The sequence below is a fragment of the Dermacentor silvarum genome, chromosome 3 (genome assembly GCF_013339745.2).
Source record: "Dermacentor silvarum isolate Dsil-2018 chromosome 3, BIME_Dsil_1.4, whole genome shotgun sequence".
NCBI classification, from domain to species: Eukaryota; Metazoa; Arthropoda; class Arachnida; order Ixodida; family Ixodidae; genus Dermacentor; species Dermacentor silvarum.
This window is the reverse complement of record NC_051156.1, coordinates 193,424,196-193,446,171: the sequence shown is the minus strand read 5'-3', so window position 1 is coordinate 193,446,171 and position 21,976 is coordinate 193,424,196. Positions and strand designations below refer to the sequence as shown.

The 21,976-nt window shown below is 45.3% G+C and overlaps 1 protein-coding gene across 10 annotated transcripts in view; it reads right to left on the bottom strand.

Annotated features, from left to right (window-relative positions):
* Nucleotides 1–4,926: 4,926 nt before the first annotated feature.
* Nucleotides 4,927–21,976, bottom strand: part of LOC119446384 (endothelin-converting enzyme 1-like) — a 64,661-nt gene continuing 47,611 nt past the window's right edge. For 5 of the 10 annotated variants that reach the window (XM_049664111.1, XM_049664113.1, XM_049664114.1 and 2 more), the window contains 9 exons: nucleotides 18,325–18,437; nucleotides 17,657–17,715; nucleotides 14,740–14,791; nucleotides 14,598–14,665; nucleotides 14,101–14,204; nucleotides 7,882–7,953; nucleotides 7,717–7,815; nucleotides 6,212–6,279; nucleotides 4,927–5,147 (listed from right to left, as the gene is read on the bottom strand). In XM_049664111.1, coding sequence (XP_049520068.1) covers nucleotides 5,111–5,147; nucleotides 6,212–6,279; nucleotides 7,717–7,815; nucleotides 7,882–7,953; nucleotides 14,101–14,204; nucleotides 14,598–14,665; nucleotides 14,740–14,791; nucleotides 17,657–17,715; nucleotides 18,325–18,437 — 672 coding nt within the window. In that variant the 3' untranslated portion in view covers nucleotides 4,927–5,110. Of the gene's footprint in view, nucleotides 5,148–6,211; nucleotides 6,280–7,716; nucleotides 7,816–7,881; nucleotides 7,954–14,100; nucleotides 14,205–14,597; nucleotides 14,666–14,739; nucleotides 14,792–17,656; nucleotides 17,716–18,324; nucleotides 18,438–21,976 lie in introns of those variants that run through there. The other 5 variants (XR_007466138.1, XM_049664112.1, XR_007466139.1 and 2 more) reach the window with 5 other exon arrangements.

Here is a 21,976-nt window from a genome sequence, read left to right as displayed (position 1 = left end):
CACAGCGTTCGCTGCTCCTTTAACTTTTGGTGCTTCTGAACTTTGTGTCCCTTATTCTACAAAACGTGATGCTCGATGTGCATGGTCGACGGCACGTCTTGCGCCACCTGTGAGCGCTGGGGACATGCATTGCGGTATGCGATCAAAGCGACAGCTTTTGTGACGCACTATTTATATACCCTAAAGGCCCATTCGGTCATTACATGGGGCGGTAGTCAGTTACAATAAAAAGCGTTACTGTTACTGCATTGGAACACCTATATAACTCTCATTGGAACACCTATATAACTAAACAGATAAAAGTACAAAAGGAAACCCAGGTAAGCCAAAAATAGTCCGGAGCCGCGTACCACGACGCCTGTCACAACCTACTGTGATATTATAGGAACGGAAAACACCATTTCCTTTAATATTATCCCAACGGCTCACCTGAGAACGCGAAATCGGCACTTGTGTTTTTCCGGGACGGGAACAGGCTCGCGGAAGCCTAACTCACGCAACCAGAGCCGCCATAACAGGCGTCTTAACTGAGCAGAACCTTTTACGTCTTGATATCTATATTTCGTTGCCCACGTGCGTGTGCTTTACCTGATTTCTTGTGCATTATTTGAGTTTTTTTGCACCAAGTTGTACTTTTAGCTTGTTAGTCTAAATTTCGTTCAGTGCACCACCGTTCGGCACTCCATTTATGGATGCTTGGAAACAAATGAACGAATAAATATTGAATTACTATTAATTTTATTATTAATAATTATTTCCCTATTATTATTATTATTGCGTCATTCGAGGAACAATGACATGTTCACCCAGTTGGTACTACAGTAGTAGCAATCTGCGTGATCGGCAGGCGCTGGGGCCAGGCTGAAGCACTGCCACAGCCAAAGTGTAGGGGGTTTGCAGGCTTTACACAGCATATGGCAAATTCTCTTCGCTTGCTTAGTTGATAAACTCGAAGTTAACAGTGTCGATACTTTGTCAAGGAGACATTACACGCATTTTTTTCTTCCTTCTTGTAATGGGTGCGGGAGAACTCGTTTTCCGGCAGTGTCGTACTGAAGAACCTGAAAGAAGTAGCATCTTTCTTTTTTTTTTCCTTTTTAAAACATTCCATAGACATGTATTTTGTTTAATTAAACTACGTCGCTTGTCGCAGGTCACGAAGCGTGCTAGGCACGTTTTCATTTTGCATCGTTGGATGTGCGTCTACCATTCGTACAAAATATACCAACGAAAGTTAAAAGCGTTTCCGGAATAAAAGCGCGTAGCGCTTGCATGTAATGGTTGAATAAACTTCCCTTTGTTTAACCTAAATTCTTTCGTAGTTTTCATAGGTTTCAACACTTTCTCGCGTTTTTTTTTTTCTTTTGGAAATACACCCACTTGACTACTTTCAAAGCTATCTGCGGTGCCGATTTACGTACAATATAGAACAAAAATTCTAAGCTGTCAAAGAATGAGATTGTCAAAGTTTTGCAACCGAGCTACTTTTTATAGGCAGCAGGTCACAATGTTACAGAAAAATAAATCATACTTGTTGTAGAATTCCTTGACGAGGAACGTGAAGATAATGCATCAGGGCGTGAAATGTCCATTACTGCTTATTGATGGATTCTTCTAAAAGTAGTTTTAACGCTGGCCTCTTGTGATTCGCAGCACCTCACCACAACCATACAGTCATAGTTCACCTTCGTCGTGTTAAGCAGATTATGTCCCCATAGCGAGTTATGTTGGTTCTCCATCCTTCCTTAATAAAGGTTTCTAAAAAGAAAATTGGGCGAGAACTCGCGCAGTACATTTCGCAAACATATAAATAAGGACAGAATAAGAACGTAATATAACATCAAACTACGCACCAAAGAAAAGAAGGTTGTATAACAGCTAATTATGATTGCATCAGGTATATAAGCTTATGTTTGTGGGTTTATGGAAGAAATAGTTAGTTGAAGACGCAAGGAGAGCGAATCGTTTACTTTCAGCAAGGTTGAACGGTAGCAACGCTTCATCACCAGCATTTGCATATCACTAATTGCTGCCCAAGGCAGCAAAAAATATGCTTGACAGATAAAATTACAGGAGTACAGAGCAGCAGAGGAGCTAGAGGCATAGTTAAAATACCAGAGAAAAACAACAGGGCGTTCCCCGAATTGCATGCGGACTCGCAGAGCTTCCTAGATTAACAAACTGTTTCCAGTACGTCGTAGCCATGACTATACTTCCGTAGAATAACATCCGTCTCCAAGACTGAGAAAACATTATCATGCAGAATGTAGCGCTCTGACACCAGCCCAGAACCACACGGAGATATTTCAAAGTAACACTATGATGAAATCCCGAGCTAGTGGCGACGTGCTGATAACTGCTGCGCTAGTTTTCCGAGAAACGACGCAGGTGTCTTGAATCCAGGCAGGTTTTCCCGTTCTCGGAACTCACGTAGCCAGCACGAACAAGATGGCACACCAGTCGAAGATCGGTCGAACACGAATACAGGTCGAACACCATATATTGAACTCTCTGAGATATAAAAGAAAGAAATGTACGATTCGTTTAGAGGTCGACCCATGCATATTTAGAAAAAAATGAGAAACGTTGAACATGAGACACATTTGATTAACGTGAGTTCGGCTACTAAATATCGCTATAGTCGACGTCACAAGCATCCTCGTCGGAACTGTCAAAGAAGCCGTCCACGTCGGACGCCTCGCAGGCGTCCTCGGCACCCTAAGCGATGTTGTCCCCGGTGCCGTTGAGGGCATTGAATATGCAGCATTTCTTAAAGTCAGTGCGGATAATCTCCACACTGGCTTAACGGTGGGCGCGGTGGAGGAACTCCACTATCTCAGTGCTTTTGCAAGCTTTGTACACGAATATAGGTCGATTCTTTTTTGATCACGAATATAAGTCGATAGTTCATTTTGGGTAACATTTCCGAAGCAAAAAGGTAGACTTACACTCGGATGAACACGGCAGTGTAAATTTAGTTCACGTTATTCGGCACCATGACTTACAGGAATACTCGCTTCCCGAGAACACTCGCCTCGAGAGAAGCTTTAAACAATGACGAAGGGTAGGTGATCGAGTCATAAGAATACATAGTTACAAATCACTCGTCTACGTATACGCTTTCCTTATCCAGGCAGGTCAAGCCACCGTGTCTCCCGAATAAATTTATTCCATCTCTATTGATCTCCTTATACGCATGAACACCATAAATATGGTTTGTAATATATCTCGATGCTAGAAATTTCAAAGTGCTGGCCCTCTAAGTTCCACATGTTGACCCTAAATTGAAGTGACCTTCTTATTTCGCTGTCGGTTGGGATTGTGAAGAAACGAATAAATCTTATGTTCTATATATCGGAGATTCATGTTAAGCTTTATGTTTATTTTCCGCTCGGTGGCTCGCCTTTTTTGTCGCAGGACAGCTTCAAGCTGCGACTAGATGTCTTTACCGTGTTATTTTTTTAATGGGTATTGTGTGTGGGAAGTTTATGTAAACTATGACGATGGTTTCTTTCCTTAAGCTATTCCGGACTGCTGGTTATATTTTATGTACTAGATTTCATTTATGAGGTTATTGTGTCAATTATGACTACGTATTGTGATATACGCTATACTGCACTGTCTATTTTAAGACCTGACTTAGTGTTGTATGAAGGGAAGTGGAATTGAGAGGTGGCTGATTCGCGTCAAGCATCAGTGCATTTTAGTTATCCTGTTTGGCAACATTCCGTAATCATTTTAAATGCTGTCGGAATAAATTTCAATAGGAATATGAGACGCCAACAAGCAAAAGTCTGCTTAATGTAAGTATGTCACAATTTTTTTCGACGGTTCCCTGAAAGAAGTAGTCTTTCTAATTTATTCATGTTTACCACCCCAAAGCAATGAAGGACGCCGTTGTGGTGAGCGAGAGAGAGAGAGAGAGTAAACTTTTATTATTGAGCAAGCGAAGCATTCTTCACCCTTGGCCGGCAGTTTCCTCATTCCTAGATACAATGAAACGCCACGGGAGGCCCCGCTCTTAAGCCTGTAATACGAGTACCAGCTAACACTGGGGAACCGACCCCGGGAGATGGGACAATATTCCACGAAATGCATATGCTAAAACCCTTTCGGGCTGCACAAATGCAGGGAGAATTACCGCAGAGTCTGTGTCCACATGTAGCAAAATTCCGCAACTAGCCATTCCCATTCGCGTTATCCTGTTTAGTGCGGCAAATTATACCCTATGAAGTAACACGTGTACACAAATTCGCAAAACAAGCCTAACATGAACACTCCAGTGATTGGCATGCATGTAAATAGAAAATGTAAGAGATAAAGCTTCCCAAGAGAAAGCTTACGCTCAGGGTAGCCTCCGCATAAAAATGCGCATGTGAAAAGCAGAAGTGCTCTTGTGAGGCCCCCGCTGAATCGGTTCAACTATACATTATTGAACTTCGAGGCAAGGCAGGTTGTTTATTATTGCCTCCTAAATGTTCACAGATTCTGACGAAGATTTGGAAACTACGCAGAACTTGAAGCAGCTTTGTAAAACCTGTCCACTATTTCAAGAAAAAAAAATAAAGAAGCGCTGACAAAAGTCCGCCCTCTCAATCGATTGAATGACGCTGCGTAATCACATTATTTGTGTTAAGTCGTGTTTATTGTGCATCTAAGATATCCGCTACATTTCGTACCATTAAGGAAGGAAAAAGAGCTTCGTTAATTTTCAGCCAGTTCCTCGAAGGCATTCCCGCACTGCAAAGAAACTTGGCCGTTGTGGCGCCATCTACCGCCAAGGTGGCAGAATACACGAGTAGCGCGATATTCAAATTCTGGCATATGTAGGGTCGGGGAAAGTAAGCAAGGCAAACAAAATGTCAGTGTTATCGTTGAACACTGCTTATAAGCACTGCTAGCTGGAGTGAAATAACAAGCTCTCGGTGCAAATTGTAATAGATTTTATTTTAGAACATAAAGTAGCAGTTTACTGCGTTAAACTTGTAAACTACAAACAATATTTACACCAAACGTCTCTGACTGACATCATAAGCAGTTGTCTGTCTTTCTCTTCTAGTGAAGTCCATCACTTCAGCGCTCCTTCAGGATGCCATGGCACTCAAATGCTTCATCGGAACTCTGGCATCTTCATCAGATGATTCATTCTGAAACGTTGCAGTGCAGGTTAGCCGAATGCAGGATGACCACAATTGATTTTTTTTTTTTGCAACTTCTTTATTTCAAGTAAACATGACGATAGCGGTGACGGATCACATGAGGACCGCATGAAATAAGATTTAATAGAAATCACGGTGAAGCTATAACGTTAGATACTTCGGCGTGCACCAGGGGGCCAGAATTAGCACGCAGTTTCCAACTGCGGCTTCTCTCGTCCCTTGGGGCGGTTTGAGCTCCGCTGTCGTGCAAGGTAATATCACAGTACAAACCAACACCCTGAAGATGCAAATAGTTTTGATGCGTGGTTATTACGCGCCTTACCTTTCGCGAGATAGCTAGAATATACACATAATCACTTTAGCCCAAAATTAAAATAGTAATTTCGTGATTTCACTCTATGCTAGCACAGCTAGATACACTGACCAACGCCGTGTCTGCCATCGTGTCACACAAGCGCTTTCGGGACCGACGTCAACATCGCCATTTCATGGTCCCTTGTCGATGCGAACCCGACAACCAGATGCTGTCGTGGGTGAATTATGTGTGTCTGCAATACTAGTAGATCACAGTTTGCCCTTCGGTCCCGAAAACGCTTGGAGCAACTTTTACGATGAGCACAAAATAATTTGTGCGACAGCGTCCATGTCGTTTCTTCGGTAAACAATGACGACGTGTTTTACTCTCAGCGATGTGAAACAGTGCCCTGTGATTCACACCCACAGACACAATTGTTACTTTTGATTGCGTATTTATGTCGATGTCACCACATTTTGATAGCTCATAGCCCCACGCGTTATTGACTATACTCAGACTTAAGAGGAGCTAAGTAATGTAAAATTTGTTTTTTAACATTCTGCGAGCCATGCGCATGAGCGGTCCGACGTTTATTTACGGCGTATTTATTATTACAATTAATATCTTGAGCTGGCCTATGTTTTGTATATAATTATTGCGAAGCAAAATTGAATAGCCGGGATCACCGGTGATGGCACACTTTACTACGCATGCTTAATAACAATAAAGCAGTGACAGACCTGACGTCAACGCTTACCTACAGTTCATGATGTCATCAGTTTCACACTTGCGGATGTCATAATCCGAAAGCACCGTGCATAAAAACTGAAAAGTGAATACCAAATGTCAACTGTGAGGGCATCGTAAGTTAGACAGACCACTGTGGGCGCATGCCAGATAATTCCAAACTGTGCTGCCTCTTTTAAACTTAATTATTGTGCACGTTTATAAGGCTGAATTCTACGTATAAAGTTCTGATTTCTAATACTAGTTGTTTAATTGTCCCTACAGCTTCTCGTACACGTTAGATACGCAATTAAATTTATTCGTAAGCAGACGTCATTTCATTTTTCAGCTCCTGCGTATTTATCTCGGTTCGACTCGTCTTATTCGCTGTTGGTATAACGTTCGGGCCGGACCAGTAGCACAGCTTTGTGCGCTAAGGAAATACGCGGTCTTGGCAGTATCTTGAATGCAAAAATTACATTTTAGCTCAAATTTAAGGCAGTTTGTATATGGTTAGCTAATGGCGGAACGCGTCAATTTTAGCTTTGCGCTAACATATAAAAAAAAAAGGGACTTGTCTTCTTTGCGACCACAAATCCCCTTCTCGACACGTTGGCGACAATCTTATGATTCCTTTGTTCATCCACTTTTGACCATTTCAAGTCTTCAACTTTCTGTGAACACGTTGCCCTGCTAATTACTGGCTTCCACTTTGACGATTGGATTGGTAACTTGTCCAGCCTCTCCAGGAGCCAATTGGTTCTGTCCATTGAAAAGTTAGTTTAACCACATTTCTTGAGTCTTCAGAATCGTGAAAAGCGTGCACCTGCAGAACGGATCAATAATTTTCCATTCTGCAGTGAGTTCTTGCAAGCTTACAGAATGCGGACTCCACGCGAGAACTCTTTACAGGAACTTCAACGTGTGGGAACATCACCAATTTCACGTCTATTATAAATACTTCGCAAGCACCTATCCAGCCACTGTAAAGATATGCCTGATGTAAATCATTGTGAAAAATAATGAAATAAGTGAACCCGTTACATGACAACTCTCACCAACACCTTGCCACTCGTTTCGTTAAAACACTTTACACATATTGTTCAAACTTGCAGCACAAGACCAATTAGCAATGTATCATTATGCGCGTGTTACACGTATTATGCAAGCGCTGTTTTAAAACAGCGCTTTCATGTAGGCTCCCTAGCATAATCGTGCACACAGTGCCAGCAGGGGCAAGAAGCAGCAATTTCTGAAACCCTGCTGTTCCTTTTTTACATTACGAGTGCGATGTGATTTGTTCCATTTGAAAACAATTTATGCTTCCACTTCCTTTTTTTTTTCAGCTACTGAAAATCTCTGACTTCTTGGGAAAGGAAATGGCGCCCAAGCTTTCTCTAACACCGGTGAGAATAGCAACCGTTGAACACTTTATCAGGCACTGAGTACTGAGCTCTTAATGCTATACTGTTTCTAGCACTGAGAAGCATTCAAGCAAACTTGATGAATAATTGGTTCAGCAATAACATGGCTTACCACGCCTGCTGAATGGAGGAACAGTTTTTGTTTTCTCGTCTCATCTTCAGTATCCGCGTTGCTCGCTATTTTTAATTTGTCTGTGTGAGTCAAGTAAGCCTGAAACGATGGCAAAGAAGTCATGACATATTGAGACTTGTAACGCTCTATCGCACTTTTCCTTACCTTCCATGATACCCTTAAGGCGATTTCGTCGAGGATCTCTTCCCTGAAATCTTCGTATTCCGCTGGCAATGACTGGTTTGAAGTCAAAATTAGGACAACATAAGCGTATTCAATGAGAGCATGTGCTTCGTTAACTATAACCGGTGGCAGTGCTTGTTATTGTAAATGATGGGAACCTTGCGCGACGTCGTAACAGTCGATTTCAATGGTGTTCACAGGGCGCACAGGCCTCAGGAAATAAGGGACAGGCAGATAGCGAGGCAGCACGGATATTCCTTCAGCTTCTGCCTGTCCCTTGTTTTCTTGAATCTGCGTCCACTGTGAGCATCGTGGAAATGTCCCTAATATTTGTCTGTCTGCGACAAGCAGGTACGATGTGTTCCTTGATTTTGTCTCGACTTGTTCGAGCGCATGAACTTTCACAATGCTACGGACACGGTTTCAAGCTTTTATTTCAGCTTTTATTCATTGTGCCTTAAATTGTTACACGTTCCCCTGTCGTAAAGTTTATTGCCTGCTTTTGTAATGAGAACCAGTACGGAAATGAAATCGGGAAAAAATGGTAGTGTCTATACGTTTCGAAAACGAAACACTGTTCACAATATTATCCTACTATTTTACATATGTTGTCTCCAGCAAAAATGCAATCATGATTAAGTAAAGAGAAAGATGCTCAGTATTGAGCTTGTTAGGAATGCCACTTAAGCTTCACAATTGTCGCAAGTGCGGCAGAAAACGTGGATCGAAATAAAGAACATTACCTAAAGCAGGTGAGAGGGTTCCTTGTTATGACTTCCAAGCAGTGTTTCTCTTAACAGTTCGGCTCCGAAGCAGAGATGCCACCGGCCTGTTGATGTGCTATTACTTTCGAAATGCGGATGAACGCTTCGCTTTTAAGAGTGGAATGCGACAGCATTCAAAGAGCCCTGACTGCTACTCATGGTTCCCGACGACTGCCGCTTATGCAACCGTAATGGTTACTGGCAGACACTGGCGGCGAACGCTATGCACGTAGGCGAGCAAAGGTGGAAAGGCGGCCTCTTGCGTGGGCCGATCCCGGAGATTGTGCACAACCGCGCAAAAGAAATCGCATCATTTTCAGGTTTCCGTATTTGTTTCGCACTTTTAATATTTCAGGCTGAGAAGATTTAACATAAAAGACATGTGCTGTGAGTGTTTTGTTTCATGACATTTGTTTGTGAATTGTCATTCTCAAAATTCCGAGGAATAGCTTTGCCAAGAATTCAAAGCAAGGTATGAGCAACATTAATGATAGAATCGTGTGGCATGCCTCAACCTGGTTGGGGATGACTTTTCTCGGCCACGGGAGCCAATGCCGACGCCGACACCGGATTTTCTGCGACACGGGGCGCTAAACGCTATCGCGTTAAAACGGTGACTTGTATGCAATGTTCAGTACTGTGTGTAGAATTGTGCCGCTATTGTGACTTTGAAATAAGCTTTTAGGAGCGAAGCTCCTTAGGGTCGAGCCTTGTCCCCCGTCACGGAGTCGCGCCGTTGTAGCCATGCTAGTACTCGCCGCTCCCGCTAGAGGCGCAGCTGTGCTCGCTTTCTCTTTCTCGCTCCCGACGCTCTCTTTCTCTCGTCCGTAGCTAGGGGCGCTGCGGTGCACAAGGGCGCTCGTTCCCGCTTTCCCGAACCGCGCGCGCGCGCCTTTGGTTTCTCCCGCTCGCCATGAGCAGTCCAAGTAGTGGTCGCCCTGCCGCTCCGAACGTGTGTTTCCCAAGTTTTCCCATCCTGTCGTAGGAATCTGAGCTTCGTTTTCAGTGAAAATGCCTTGTTGCTGCGCGTTTCAATGCAGCAGCAGGTCAGAGAAAGGGCAAGCCTTATTTTATATCCCCCGAGGTGAACGGAATGTCGTGCGTCGGAAGCAGTGGCTCCATAACATCTGGAGAAGGGATTTCGCCCCTTCTAAGCACGCCGTTCTTTGCGAGGCGAATGTTGCAGCTTTCCTCATATTTGCGGATGAAGTTGCATGAAGATTTTAATGCTCTTCGCATAGCCGGACTCTTCGTTCAGTTCAATACAGAGCACCGATAACTGTGCATATAGTTTTTTTCTTAAAGTGAGTCGGCTCAAATTTTTGTTCACTCTTCGACCCGTGACAAAGCTTTTTGTGTTTTCGCGCGTGCGTTAGTTTTCAAATGTATGTAATTTGTGAGTTAATGCCTGTAACTCATATTTTGTAGTTGTGTGCGTGTGTGTGTGCGTGTTTGTGTATGTGCGTGCGTGTGTGCGTGTATGTGTGTGCGCGCGCGCGCGCGTGTGTGTGTGTGTGCGTGTGATCCTTGCGCCTGATACTTGTGAAGCCAAGGAACTATATTACTCTTATTGCGTGCTTATTGTATCTTTGCAAAGTTTCAATACTGCGAGCATTTCTTTTTCTTTACGTACTTTATGTTGCGAAGGCATGAACCGCAATATATATGTAGATAAGTGGTATTATGTATTATTCGCGCATGCTCATTAAGTACAAGCCACGCGCTTCTGATAATCTCCCTCAATTCTGATTAACTTGCCATCTTGAAGTCTGTAAGTTAATTATCAAGTGCCAGTCTTAGCAGTTTCCGTGTAAGCAATCAGCCTTTTGTTGTTGTTTTTTTTGTTTTTTTTTGAGAGAGAGACTTAGGTTACTCCCAGAGGTGATGGAATGTAATTTCTCGTCGTTTCATAGTGACGGAATACAGGCGCGTGTGTAAAGTTCTATGTTGGCTGTTTCGCAAACACAGCACGTATTTTGCACCGTGGCATTGGTACAAAGGCTTTTGGCCCACTCATTTTGGCGAATTCACTTTAAGTAAACTATCACATTTCTTCTTGGTTACCTTCTCTGAGCATTTTAAGAGCGAATATTGTGAACCAAATTCTAGTTTATACTCTACGCTGCTTATATTGTATGCACCCAATACACCTCCGCGTTACGGACTATCCAAGTGGCGACGTAGAGGTAAACAGCTCAGCCACTGCTTGGTACTCATTTTTTGGGAGCGCTTCCGCTTCTATTTATCGAAGCGTCCTCAAAAAAAAAGTCACGACGTTCTATCGGAAACGTACTTTCGTCATGACAGTTTCACAAGGGATAAATTCCCATACAACGCTTGAAAGGGCCGAATAAACAAGCGCGCGCATTGATTCTAATGCGGCTGCAGCGAGCCATCTCTCGTCCGTAGCTAGGGGCGCTGCGGTGCACAAGGGCGTTCGTTTCCGACGCGCGCTCTCTCTCTCATCCGTAGCTAGGGGCGCTGCGGTGCACAAAGGCGTTCGAGTCCAGGTTAGCGCGCTTCCGGGAAAGCCCCATATACTGTCACATTGCTGCGAGGGGAATGTCTCGGCAGAGTGGAACCCCTCGAAGACGCACAAGTTGTCGACGCACCCGATGACACGCACTGGCCCAGCTCCTGTACGCTCAGTGCTGTTTCGAAGTCGGATTCATCGCCCGAAGATGTATTTGGCTCCTCCATCGATGAAAACCTTACGCCGGTCCAGCGTTCACAGCTTCTGTGCCTGTTGGAAGAATTTCGCCCATCTTTCGATGTCGCGCAGACTTCCCTGGGCCGCACGTCTACTGTCACGCATGGCATCGACACTGGCTTCCAACCGCCACTGCGGCAACGCCCATATCGCGTCTCTCCTGCAGAGCGTCGTGCAATTAACGAGCAAGTCGACGACATGCTTCGACGGGATGTTATTCGACCATCAAACAGTCCCTGGGCGTCTCCGGTCGTTCCTGTTGCGAAGAAGGACGGTTCCGTACGGTTCTGTGTGGACTACCGACGGCTCAACAAGATAACCCGCAAGGACGTCTATCCGCTGCCACGAATAGACGACGCGATTGACAGCCTCCAAGGAGCTGAATTCTTTTCATCGCTCGATTTGCGCTCAGGGTACTGGCAAGTCCCTCTCGCTGAGGACGCTCGACCGAAGACAGCCTTCGTCACGCCCGACGGCTTGTACGAATTCAACGTCATGCCGTTCAGACTGTGTAATGCGCCCGCTACCTTCTAGCGCTTGATGGATACCGTCTTGCGCAACTTGAAATGGCACATGTGCCTGTGCTACCTCGACGACGTCGTCGTTTTTGCTCCGGACTTCTCCACGCATCTTCAACGCCTCCGGCAAGCTTTGACGCGTTTGAGCACCGCCGGCCTACAGTTGAACCTAAAGAAGTGCCGATTTGCAGCACGGCAGCTGACAATACAGGGCTACGTCGTGTCCAAGGATGGCATTCTCCCAGATCCAGCCAAGCTTCGGGCCGTAGCCGAGTTACCCAGACCTACGTCCGTCAAAGAACTGCGCAGTTTCGTAGGTCTATGTTCCTACTTTCGACGTTTCATTCGAAACTTCGCCACTATTATATCGCCACTGACGAAGCTCCTTGGCAGTAAGGGGCCCCTGGACTCGTGGTCGTCAGTGTGCGAGGACGCGTTCGCAAAGCTCCGTCGTTTGTTGACGTCTCCGCCCACACTACGCCACTACGACCCTACGGCCCCTACAGAGGTACACACGGACGCCAGCGGTGTTGGCCTTGGCGCTGTCCTTGCGCAGCGCAAGCCAGGGTTCCCTGAATATGTCGTGGCGTATGCAAGTCGTGCGCTTACTAAAGCCGAGGCCAACTACACCGTCTCCGAAAAGGAATGCCTGGCGATCATCTGGGCCCTTACGAAGTTTCGTACTTATTTGTATGGCCGCCCGTTCGATGTCGTTAGTGACCACCATGCACTCTGCTGGCTGTCGTCATTGAAGGATCCCTCAGGCCGTCTCGCCCGTTGGGCACTTCGTCTGCAGGACTACGACATCCGCGTGCTCTACCGCAACGGGCGCCAACATGCCGACGCCGACGCCCTCTCGCGCTCCCCCTTACCCGATGACAACACCCGCTGCTCAGGAACTCAACTGGCCGTTTCTTCAATCGACCTTCACACCATCGCTACAGAACAGCGCAAGGACCAATGGATTGTCTCGCTGATAGACTTGCTCACTGATCCGTCGGCAACACCACCCACTCGCGCATTCCGTCGTCAAGCCCACCATTTCGCCATTCGCGACGAGCTACTTCACCGACGCAATTACAGCGCCGACGGCCGCCAGTGGTTACTGGTAGTACCCCGCAGTCTCCGTTCTCAAATATACGAATCGTTCCACTCTGATCCGCAGTGTGCACACTCTGGGGTATACAAAACTTACCACCGAATTCGACAACGGTACTTTTGGCGGGGAATGTACCGGTACGTGCAGAAATTTCTTCGCTCCTGCCTCGATTGTCAGCGCCGGAAATCTTCGCCAAACCTCTCGCCAGCAGGTCTGCAACCTTTACCTTGTCCTAGCCGGCCGTTTGGGCGCGTTGGAATCGATTTATACGGACCTCTTCCTCTGACGTCGGCTGGTAACCGCTAGGCCATCGTCGCTGTTGATCATCACACGCGATACGCCGAAACAGCCGCGCTTCCAGCGGCTACAGCACGAGATGTTGCCTCCTTCCTGCTCCACCGATTCATACTACGTCACGGTCCACCCCAGGAGCTACTCAGCGATCGAGGCCGTGTCTTCTTGTCGGAAGTCGTCGAAGCCATTCTCAAAGAGTGTCACGTCGTTCACCGCAAAGCTACTGCTTACCACCCTCAGACAAACGGTCTCACAGAGCGATTTAACCGCACGCTGGGCGACATGCTCTCAATGTACATCGCCGCCGACCACACAAATTGGGATGCCATTCTGCCCTTCGTCACCTACGCCTACAATACCGCCCCTCAGAGTACTACTGGCTTCTCACCGTTCTTCTTATTGTACGGCCGCCACCCATCGCACACGATCGACACGATCCTTCCATACAGGCCAGACACGTCTGAGTATACGCCTATATCTGCCACAGCCAGACATGCTGAAAAGTGTCGCGACCTTGCCCGGACCTTTACTGCAAATGAACAAGAGCGGCAGAAGATCATCCGCGGTGACAGCACCACTTCTGCGCCCACGTTTTCCCCTGGGGCGCTCGTCTGGCTCTCAGTCCCTACCACCGCTACTGGACTCTCTTCGAAACTACTGCCTAAATACGAAGGCCCCTACCGTGTCGTCGAACGCACGTCTCCAGTAAATTACCTTATCGAACCCGTTGAACCATCTACGCTCACAGTACTTTTTAGAAAGGCAGCGCGAGCGTTCCAAGAGCAAATGAAAAACGAGAAAAAATGCCATGCTTACCTCCTCGTCATCCCGGCGCACACTTGGACAAGAGGTCTTACGTTCGTAATAGTCATCAAGCGTTATTTTGGGACATATCTTCTTGTCGCTGACTGACTGTAGGTCTCAAAGGTCCAATGTGCCGGGGAAATGATGAAGGCAAGCTTAAGTCAAACAACCCTTGAATACATCGCCACGAGTCTACATACGCATATATGCGGAGTGTCCCACGTAAGTTTAGCCAAACATTAAAAATATGCAAATGCCATGCAGCTCGACGGAACCAAGGTAATGTTTGCCGTCGCTTGGAGATTCTCAGATTATTTTTTGCATTTAAAATGGAAATTTAATTCCTATTTTTAAAATTTGGCTAAGATTACGTGGGACACCCTGTAATTTCCGGCGCGTAAAAACTTCGTAAAGTCAGTAAACAATTTTTTATCACTCAGTTCATTTGTGTTAGCAAAAGTAACAATGCGGCTAGCAAAGTTATACGTGAAACACAGCTGCGTGCCTACCTGGGGCGTTGAAAGCTTGTGCCATCTCACGGGCAATCATAACGCCAACAGTGCCGTAGTTGACTGCCCTGTTGAAGAAATGTGGCGTTGGCCGTGACGTCATGAGGTTTTTTTGAGAAACAACGCAGTGAAAGTGACGTACCTTGGATAATGCGGTGAATACAACGGTGGTTGTAGGACACCCACAGGCATATCTGTAGAGAAGCGGCACAGTTATATAAGGGGCACTAATCTTCGGGCAAAACTGAATGCTCTTGCGTCCACACTCATGGAGCCACCATGGCGTCACCGAAGTGTGCTCGTCTCACACCCCGGAGGCCCGGGTTCGAATCCCACCCAGACCGTTCACACTATTCATGCGGTGCTATAGAAGCCACTCTAAAGGAAAAGAAGCTTGGATTTAAGTTGACAGGTCGGTGGTCTAGGGGGGCACTGGACATTTGCATGTCCTGGACATTCGCTGTACGCTTTGCATCTCCAATGAATGGACATGCAAATGTAAACGTATATCTGCGTAAGGGAGTGTACGTGAGTGTATGTGGTGTTGGTGGTATTTATGTTATGACCATTTCTGCCCTAATTATCGCCGAGCACATGGAGGATCATGTGAAGGGATCAGCCAGGCTAATGCGTCCACCTTTTCAACGATGATGATGATGATGATATAGCTTTATAAATTCTGTATCTCTCTCTCAAATGTAAAAAAAAAGAAAGATAGTGAAAGCAAACATAAATTGAACTTGAACATTATTTCGTATCTGTACAACGTGCAGATGACAGGGGCACAGCCAAAAAGCCACAAATTCGGCCTAACTATATATGTCTGTGTTCCTTATTGGTTTTTGGCAACACATAACAATACGTGCATAAATACAACGCATGAACACATGTATTGGTAAAACAATATAAATATAAACAGTGTGTGGATAAAATGGGGCAACTTATCGAACGTTACTTTGGAACAGTGGCAAGAAAACCGACATGAATGTAGAAATACGCGTATCATACAAGTTACAGAAAAAAGGAACAGAAAAACATCGAAATGCAGGCAGCATAAATTAATTTCAATTTAAGGGGAAATTGATCTCTCGAACTGCTAAAGCATTACCCTCGTAAGGAAGGTACGAAAGAGTACAAAAGGAAAGGCAGGGAGGTTACCCAGTTCAGCACAACCGGTTTGCTACCCTACACATTACCCTCGTATGTTACAGTAGAAGGTTCCGACACTGATTGATCAGTTGTTAGTTATTCAAAAGGTTTCTTCATTGGGCATTTCATTGTGAGAGAAAGCTTAAGCAGGAAATGTTTGTCAGCAATATTTTTTTTCCGGAAAACTAAAAGTTTTGCCTACAACATGACAAACACGTAATGCCACGTATTTCCATTATCGATCTCATAGCATGTAGCGCGAAAGAAATTGCGAAATGAACTTTAGACTTTTTAAAATATCTCTACTAACATATTTTTTTCGCGCCAGAAGAACAGAAAGCGCCGCTGGGCTCCGGAAGATTTATTCGCCTATTAGAACAGATTTAGGGTGTCCATGAAGCGAAAGCATCAGTGACTATCACAATGGCTGTTCTTGAGATACGCAAAGAGACGAATTGACGACGCTTCTTTGTATAGTTATACGAGGGGAAACCCAAACAAAACCGAACTGTATCAAAAACAATAAAAGCAAAACTTTTATGTAGGACAAAAAGAACTTGGTTTCCTTCAAGATAATCTATAACTTTGTCAATACACTTGTCCAAACGTTTCTCCAACTGTTCAAGAACTCCGGAGCTCCTCAAGCTTAATGCTCTTGAGCGCCCCCTGCGAAGTTGTCTTCGCCTCGTGCACAGTGATAAATCTCCTCCCTTCATTAAACTTTCTTCTTTAAACATAAAGGGAAAAAATCACATGGAGACTGGTCCGATGAATGTGTGCCTGGGGAGGAGCGCCTGCCCATCCTTAACAGGCTAATTACCACGTCATGGCGAAAGCAACTGGAGCTGCGGCGCCGTCGTGATGCAGAAATCAGTCACCCGCCTTCCACAATGTTCTCGCATTTTTTTTCTGTCATATTCCTTCTTAATCGCCTTAATAATTCCTAGTAATATTGGTTACTGGCAGTCTGTCCAGGAGGAGCAAATTCCCGCTGCACAATTCCACAAATGCCGAAGAAGAAGAAAGAAAATGAGACTATGATCATCATCTTCCCACAAGCGCACTTGTCGCTTTTTTTTTTTTCGGTCTTGCTGCAGAAGACGTCTTCAGCTACTCGAAACTTGTTTGGTTTCCGAGTCATAGTCATAGCACCAGCAGCTTGCGTCACCTGTGACGACCTTAGAAAAAAGGTGCGGGTCAATTTCGAGGTGATTTTTCAAATCTTGGCAGAGAATAAGAAACAAGTGCTATGCGTTTAGTTCTTCTTAGTTTTTTTTTTTTTCTTTTTTGTCCTCGGTGAGTAGCTGGGGAAGACCCATCGTGGCAATGCGTCTCATGCCTACTTCGAATCTCAAAATCAACTCACGTGAGCTCCAACTTGCGCCAGCAGCTTCTGAAATCTTGTTATGTTTGTTGCGGTGACTAGCTTTCGTATTTTTTTTTTTTTCTGAAAAATGTGCAGGTGCGACTGGTTGAAAATTAGCCAGAATGAGCATGAACTTTAACGCTCATTTCTCCTCTTGGAACAGCCAGAACAACTAAACAACTCGTGTACGGCTCAGTGCCTCCTCTATAAACGTCATTCGAAGCATTCCAAGTGTTCCTTTGGTGGATTTTCGAAGGATGAATTAAAATCTCAAGGAGATTCGCTGTTTGCTATGAACAGACGGCACGATTTTGCAAGAGTATAGAGCGACGACAATTGGGGGCAAATGTCACTACAAATCTGTACGACATCGTACGGTGACGTCGGCTTGTCTACTGACTTATATGAACCACCTACACCTCCCCTAGCGGGATATTACAGCAACACAATTGCGAAGAGGCCTATGGAGCGAGTTCAGTTTTTTTCGGGGGTTCCCTCTCGTACAGTTTTTAGAAGTACAGCAAATCAGCGCAAAAGTACTTACATATCAAATTAGATGATGCGTCATATCCAAATGTGACATCCATCGGCGCACCGCTCCATCTAAGACAAGAATACAACATTCCTTGTGGCGCAATGCAAGTTTCGGAAGCACAGGTTGAAAGGAAAACGGCTCATGCAATGAATTGCATGCGCTACAATATGTGGTTTAGCCGTACAGAACAACGCGTAGATGCTCACAATTTCTCGCGAGAACTGCAACAGCATTGCACACGTTTTGTTCAATGTTCTGTGCAGGAACTGTAACTTTAGCAAGCAAAGTTAGCACATTCATCCTATCCAAAATTTCCTCGCTGTGGAGCCTTTAACGTAATCTGATTAACATTTATTTCGCTCTTTTTCATCACGTGCCACCATCAGGTTGCTAAACTAAATGAGTAGTTTGTGCGTGTTAGTCACGCCATCCGCTTCTGGAGAATGTTCACAAGTAGAAAGCACAATTTTCTGTAGGAACAAACCTAAAACCAATTCCTGTCGAGTAAGTGTTTCCTGTTGCCAGAATCACCCTGTCTCTCAACATGAACAGAAAAATGGCTATAACACAAGTATGCATTTTGTTCAGCGGTATTATGTGCTTGAAAATGCGCCTGAATTCTCATTAAACGAGAGTTAGGTTCGGAAAGACAATGAAAACTCGGAATGCAAACATACTCATCGCTCGCAGAAAAAGGTGAGGAGAGCTTTTTCATTGAGTTCTCAAATGCTGCCATCCTGTACTCCTCATAGATCCGTACAAATGACGATTGCGTGGTGAAGTTGCGCACCTGGAATAAAGCATGAGCGTCTATAGCACCGTATCATAAGAAGCCAACAAACAATGACACCAAGGACACCAAGGTGTCATTGTTTGTTGGCTTCTTATGATATGATTAATAAAAATCGGGCCCCTCGGTTCCCTTTCTTCTCGTTTATTACATAACCAGGTTTCGAATCCGGAAACATTGATGCCTTCAGGTAGCATATGTGCGTTTATTGACCAGTTGCCATCACCCAAAAAGATCACGTGCTCGTGACGCCTGCGGCAGAAAGGGTGTTCCACTTCCGCCCCTAGGTTTGTGAGTGGTGGCGCTGGCTAACACTCCCAGGGTTAGTTCAAGTTGTAAACATATAAATACCCCAGAAAGTGGATGGGAAAACGGCTCCGCGGTAGCTCAATGGTGAGAGCATCGCACGCGTAATGCGAAGACGTGGGTTCGTTCCCCACCTGCGGACAGTTGTTTTATCATCCGTTTTCATTTCCATTAATTTATAATTTCTTTAATTCAGTTAGTAAGTACAAGTAATTTCCCCTTTGTTGTTCTTGGTGTCATTGTTTGTTGGCTTCTTATGATATGATTAATAAAAATCGGGCCCCTCGGCTCCGTTTCTTCTCGTTTATAGCACCGTATACAACTTGACATTAAGAGCAGCGCTTAGATAACAGGACAGCATATTACAAGATGTCATGTGCTTCCTGAAAAATGAATTGTTAGGATGTTGCTGGCTAAGCACTTGAAATCTGTGCAGCAAGTTCTATCGGTCGGAACGTATCTAGTTGTTCATTGGCTTTAAGGCACATTAAGCTTTTTATGTTCTCTGCTGAAGTTAAAGCTGCATGATGCATAATGCATGAATTCCTGTGTCATATGCCATTAGAATGCCAATTTGGTATTAAAATGTGCTTTAAATAGATGCTCGCAGGCTAGTTGGTCTGGTATAATTACGTGTTCTTTCACAGCGCGTACGTCCTTCATCGGTGCAAGGCACACGTTGTATAAGTTACGTGATGCTGCCTAATGAAAAAAAATTTAGCTCAGGAGGTACTATCTAAATAAATGTTAACGAAGAAATCGTTTTCCCGGCAAACAATTAATTGATTACGTGTTCTTTCACAGCGCGTACGTCCTTCATCGGTGCAAGGCACACGTTGTATAAGTTACGTGATGCTGCCTAATGAAAAAAAATTTAGCTCAGGAGGTACTATCTAAATAAATGTTAACGAAGAAATCGTTTTCCCGGCAAACAATTAATTGACATTGCCGAAGTTTGTTGCATAGAAAAATTAGCACCTAGTGACTTTATGAAGCCCACATTTATATAGGCCGTCAATGCTTTTAAAAAAGGCACTAAAGGTCGCGATATTTCAAGAACCTAATGGAGAATGTTTACAACTATGAAACTAAACAATAAAGAATGATATCACAATTCCGTAAGTGACATATATTAATGTGTCTAAAGCAGACAATATTGATGTATTATACCCATCCTGAAATATTCCAACAGTTCTTAATTAGGACATTTGCAAAACCCCCGTAAACATTTTAACAAATTCATATGTCGCTTCACATATCGAATTTATCCGCTTTAAATGCTCTAACCATTCAAGTTTACATAACTTCTGTAACTATCTGTTCTAACAGCGAAGCTGTCTAAGCTATCCGTCAAACCGTGCTCGTCGATCGAAAAAGCCTCGCCAGCTCCTACTCCGCCTTGCGCGCAACTGCGCCCGCGGTGGGATTGTGACGTCGGCAACAACGTCACTGCGCGCACTTGCTCTCCACTCCGCTAAGATCCGCCCACTTGCCTGGACACTGCGCTCGCCTCGCCGGAGCCCCGTTTGGAGGTAGCCGAGCCTGGTAACAATCAAAGTAATCGGCTTGTGTGCGCTTCGCAACGTCTTCTGGGATGCCGTGCGGTAACAGATCTGGATGCGGAGCTTGGTCGTGACGTCAGCGATAGTATAAAGCTCGGTGTCGTCGCGCTATACCGGCAGTTGTCATGCCTTTGCTTCGCCATGGGTAGAAGACTAAACGAACTCCGGAAGAAGAGGCCACGCACAAAGAGCGGCGGCGTGCTGCCAAGCTGGAATATGCTCGAAGACGTCGAGCAGATCCTGCCCGTCGAGCCGTAGAGGCTGCTGCCAAGCGTCGTCGACATGCGAAACAGCCAGAATATCAATCAATAGCTAATCGATAATCGACAAATAATCAATAAATTCCGGGAAATGCTGGGGATGACTTGGTAGTACTTAACCTAGCCCAAATACGGGGTCAATAACTTGCGATAGCCAGTCGATAGCCAATCAATAGCTAATCAATAATTGTTCAACGATCAATAAATTCTGGAAAATGCTGGGGATGACTTGGTAGTGCTGAGCCTAGTCCAAAAGCCAGGACTAGCTAGGTGCCCATCAGCTCCGCTGTCTCTTTAGCATTGCGCCTCCTGTGCAAGCTACGCTAATTCTTTTGGTGTACATTTACAAATTTGTAACATTGCGCTTCACGGTTTGTAACTTTGTGCAAGCTACGCTAATTCTTTTGGTGTACATTTACAAATTTGTAACTTTGCGCTTCAGTCAGTGCACATCGTGCATCGTTTACTTCAGGGTACGCACCTGCGGCCAAGCTAGTGCTTCCTCCGTGGTGTTTGAGCCGTCCACAAGTACATATAACGATTCCAGGACTACAGAAGAAGTCAGATGTACCGGCCCTTGCTCTAAAACAACTGAGCTTACTCCTCTTGCATGAAAAGTACAGCAACCACGTGCACATCTATACCGATGGATCGGCTACGTCGTCCAGTTCTGGTGGTGCAGTGGTTATACCAACGCGAGGAATAACATTGCGGTTCAAGACATCGCATGTCACGACCTCAACGGCGGCAGAACTAACGGCTCTGCGTCGTGCACTAGAATTCATTGATTCTGAAAGACCTAGAAAATGGGCTGTGTTTTCAGACTCAAAACCGGCATTACAGTGCATGCAGTCCGTTCTCCGCCGTGGCTGTCATGAACAGTTGACCTACGAAACCGTGAAACTTCACCATCACGTCCAACAAAAAGGCCACGAGGTTGTATTTCAATGGGTACCTGGTCACTGTGGAATCAGTGGCAAAGATTCCGCAGATAACGCTGCTCGCACATCACACCAAGAAGAGCTCAGCGTTCCAATTCCACTTTCGAGGACAGACGCCGCAAGGCAGCTTCGACACCTGGCACGCAGTCTCTCACTGACCGAGTGGAACTCGCCAAACTTACGACTTACACGACTGCATCAATTAAACCCCTCACTGCAACTCCGACCTCCATTCGGACTTCCTCGACGTGAAGCTTCGCTTCTCTGCCGCCTTTGGTTAGGAGTTGCCTTCACAAAGGCATACTCTACATTAATTGGAGTGACCGACAGTGCAGCATGTGAGGCCTGTGGCACCGACGAAACTATTGACCACCTGCTGTGCCACTGTCCACGATATGCCCAAGAAAGACAAGAACTTGCTAACGCGCTAAAAAAACTGGACAATCGGACGCTTTCCGTGCAGGTGCTGC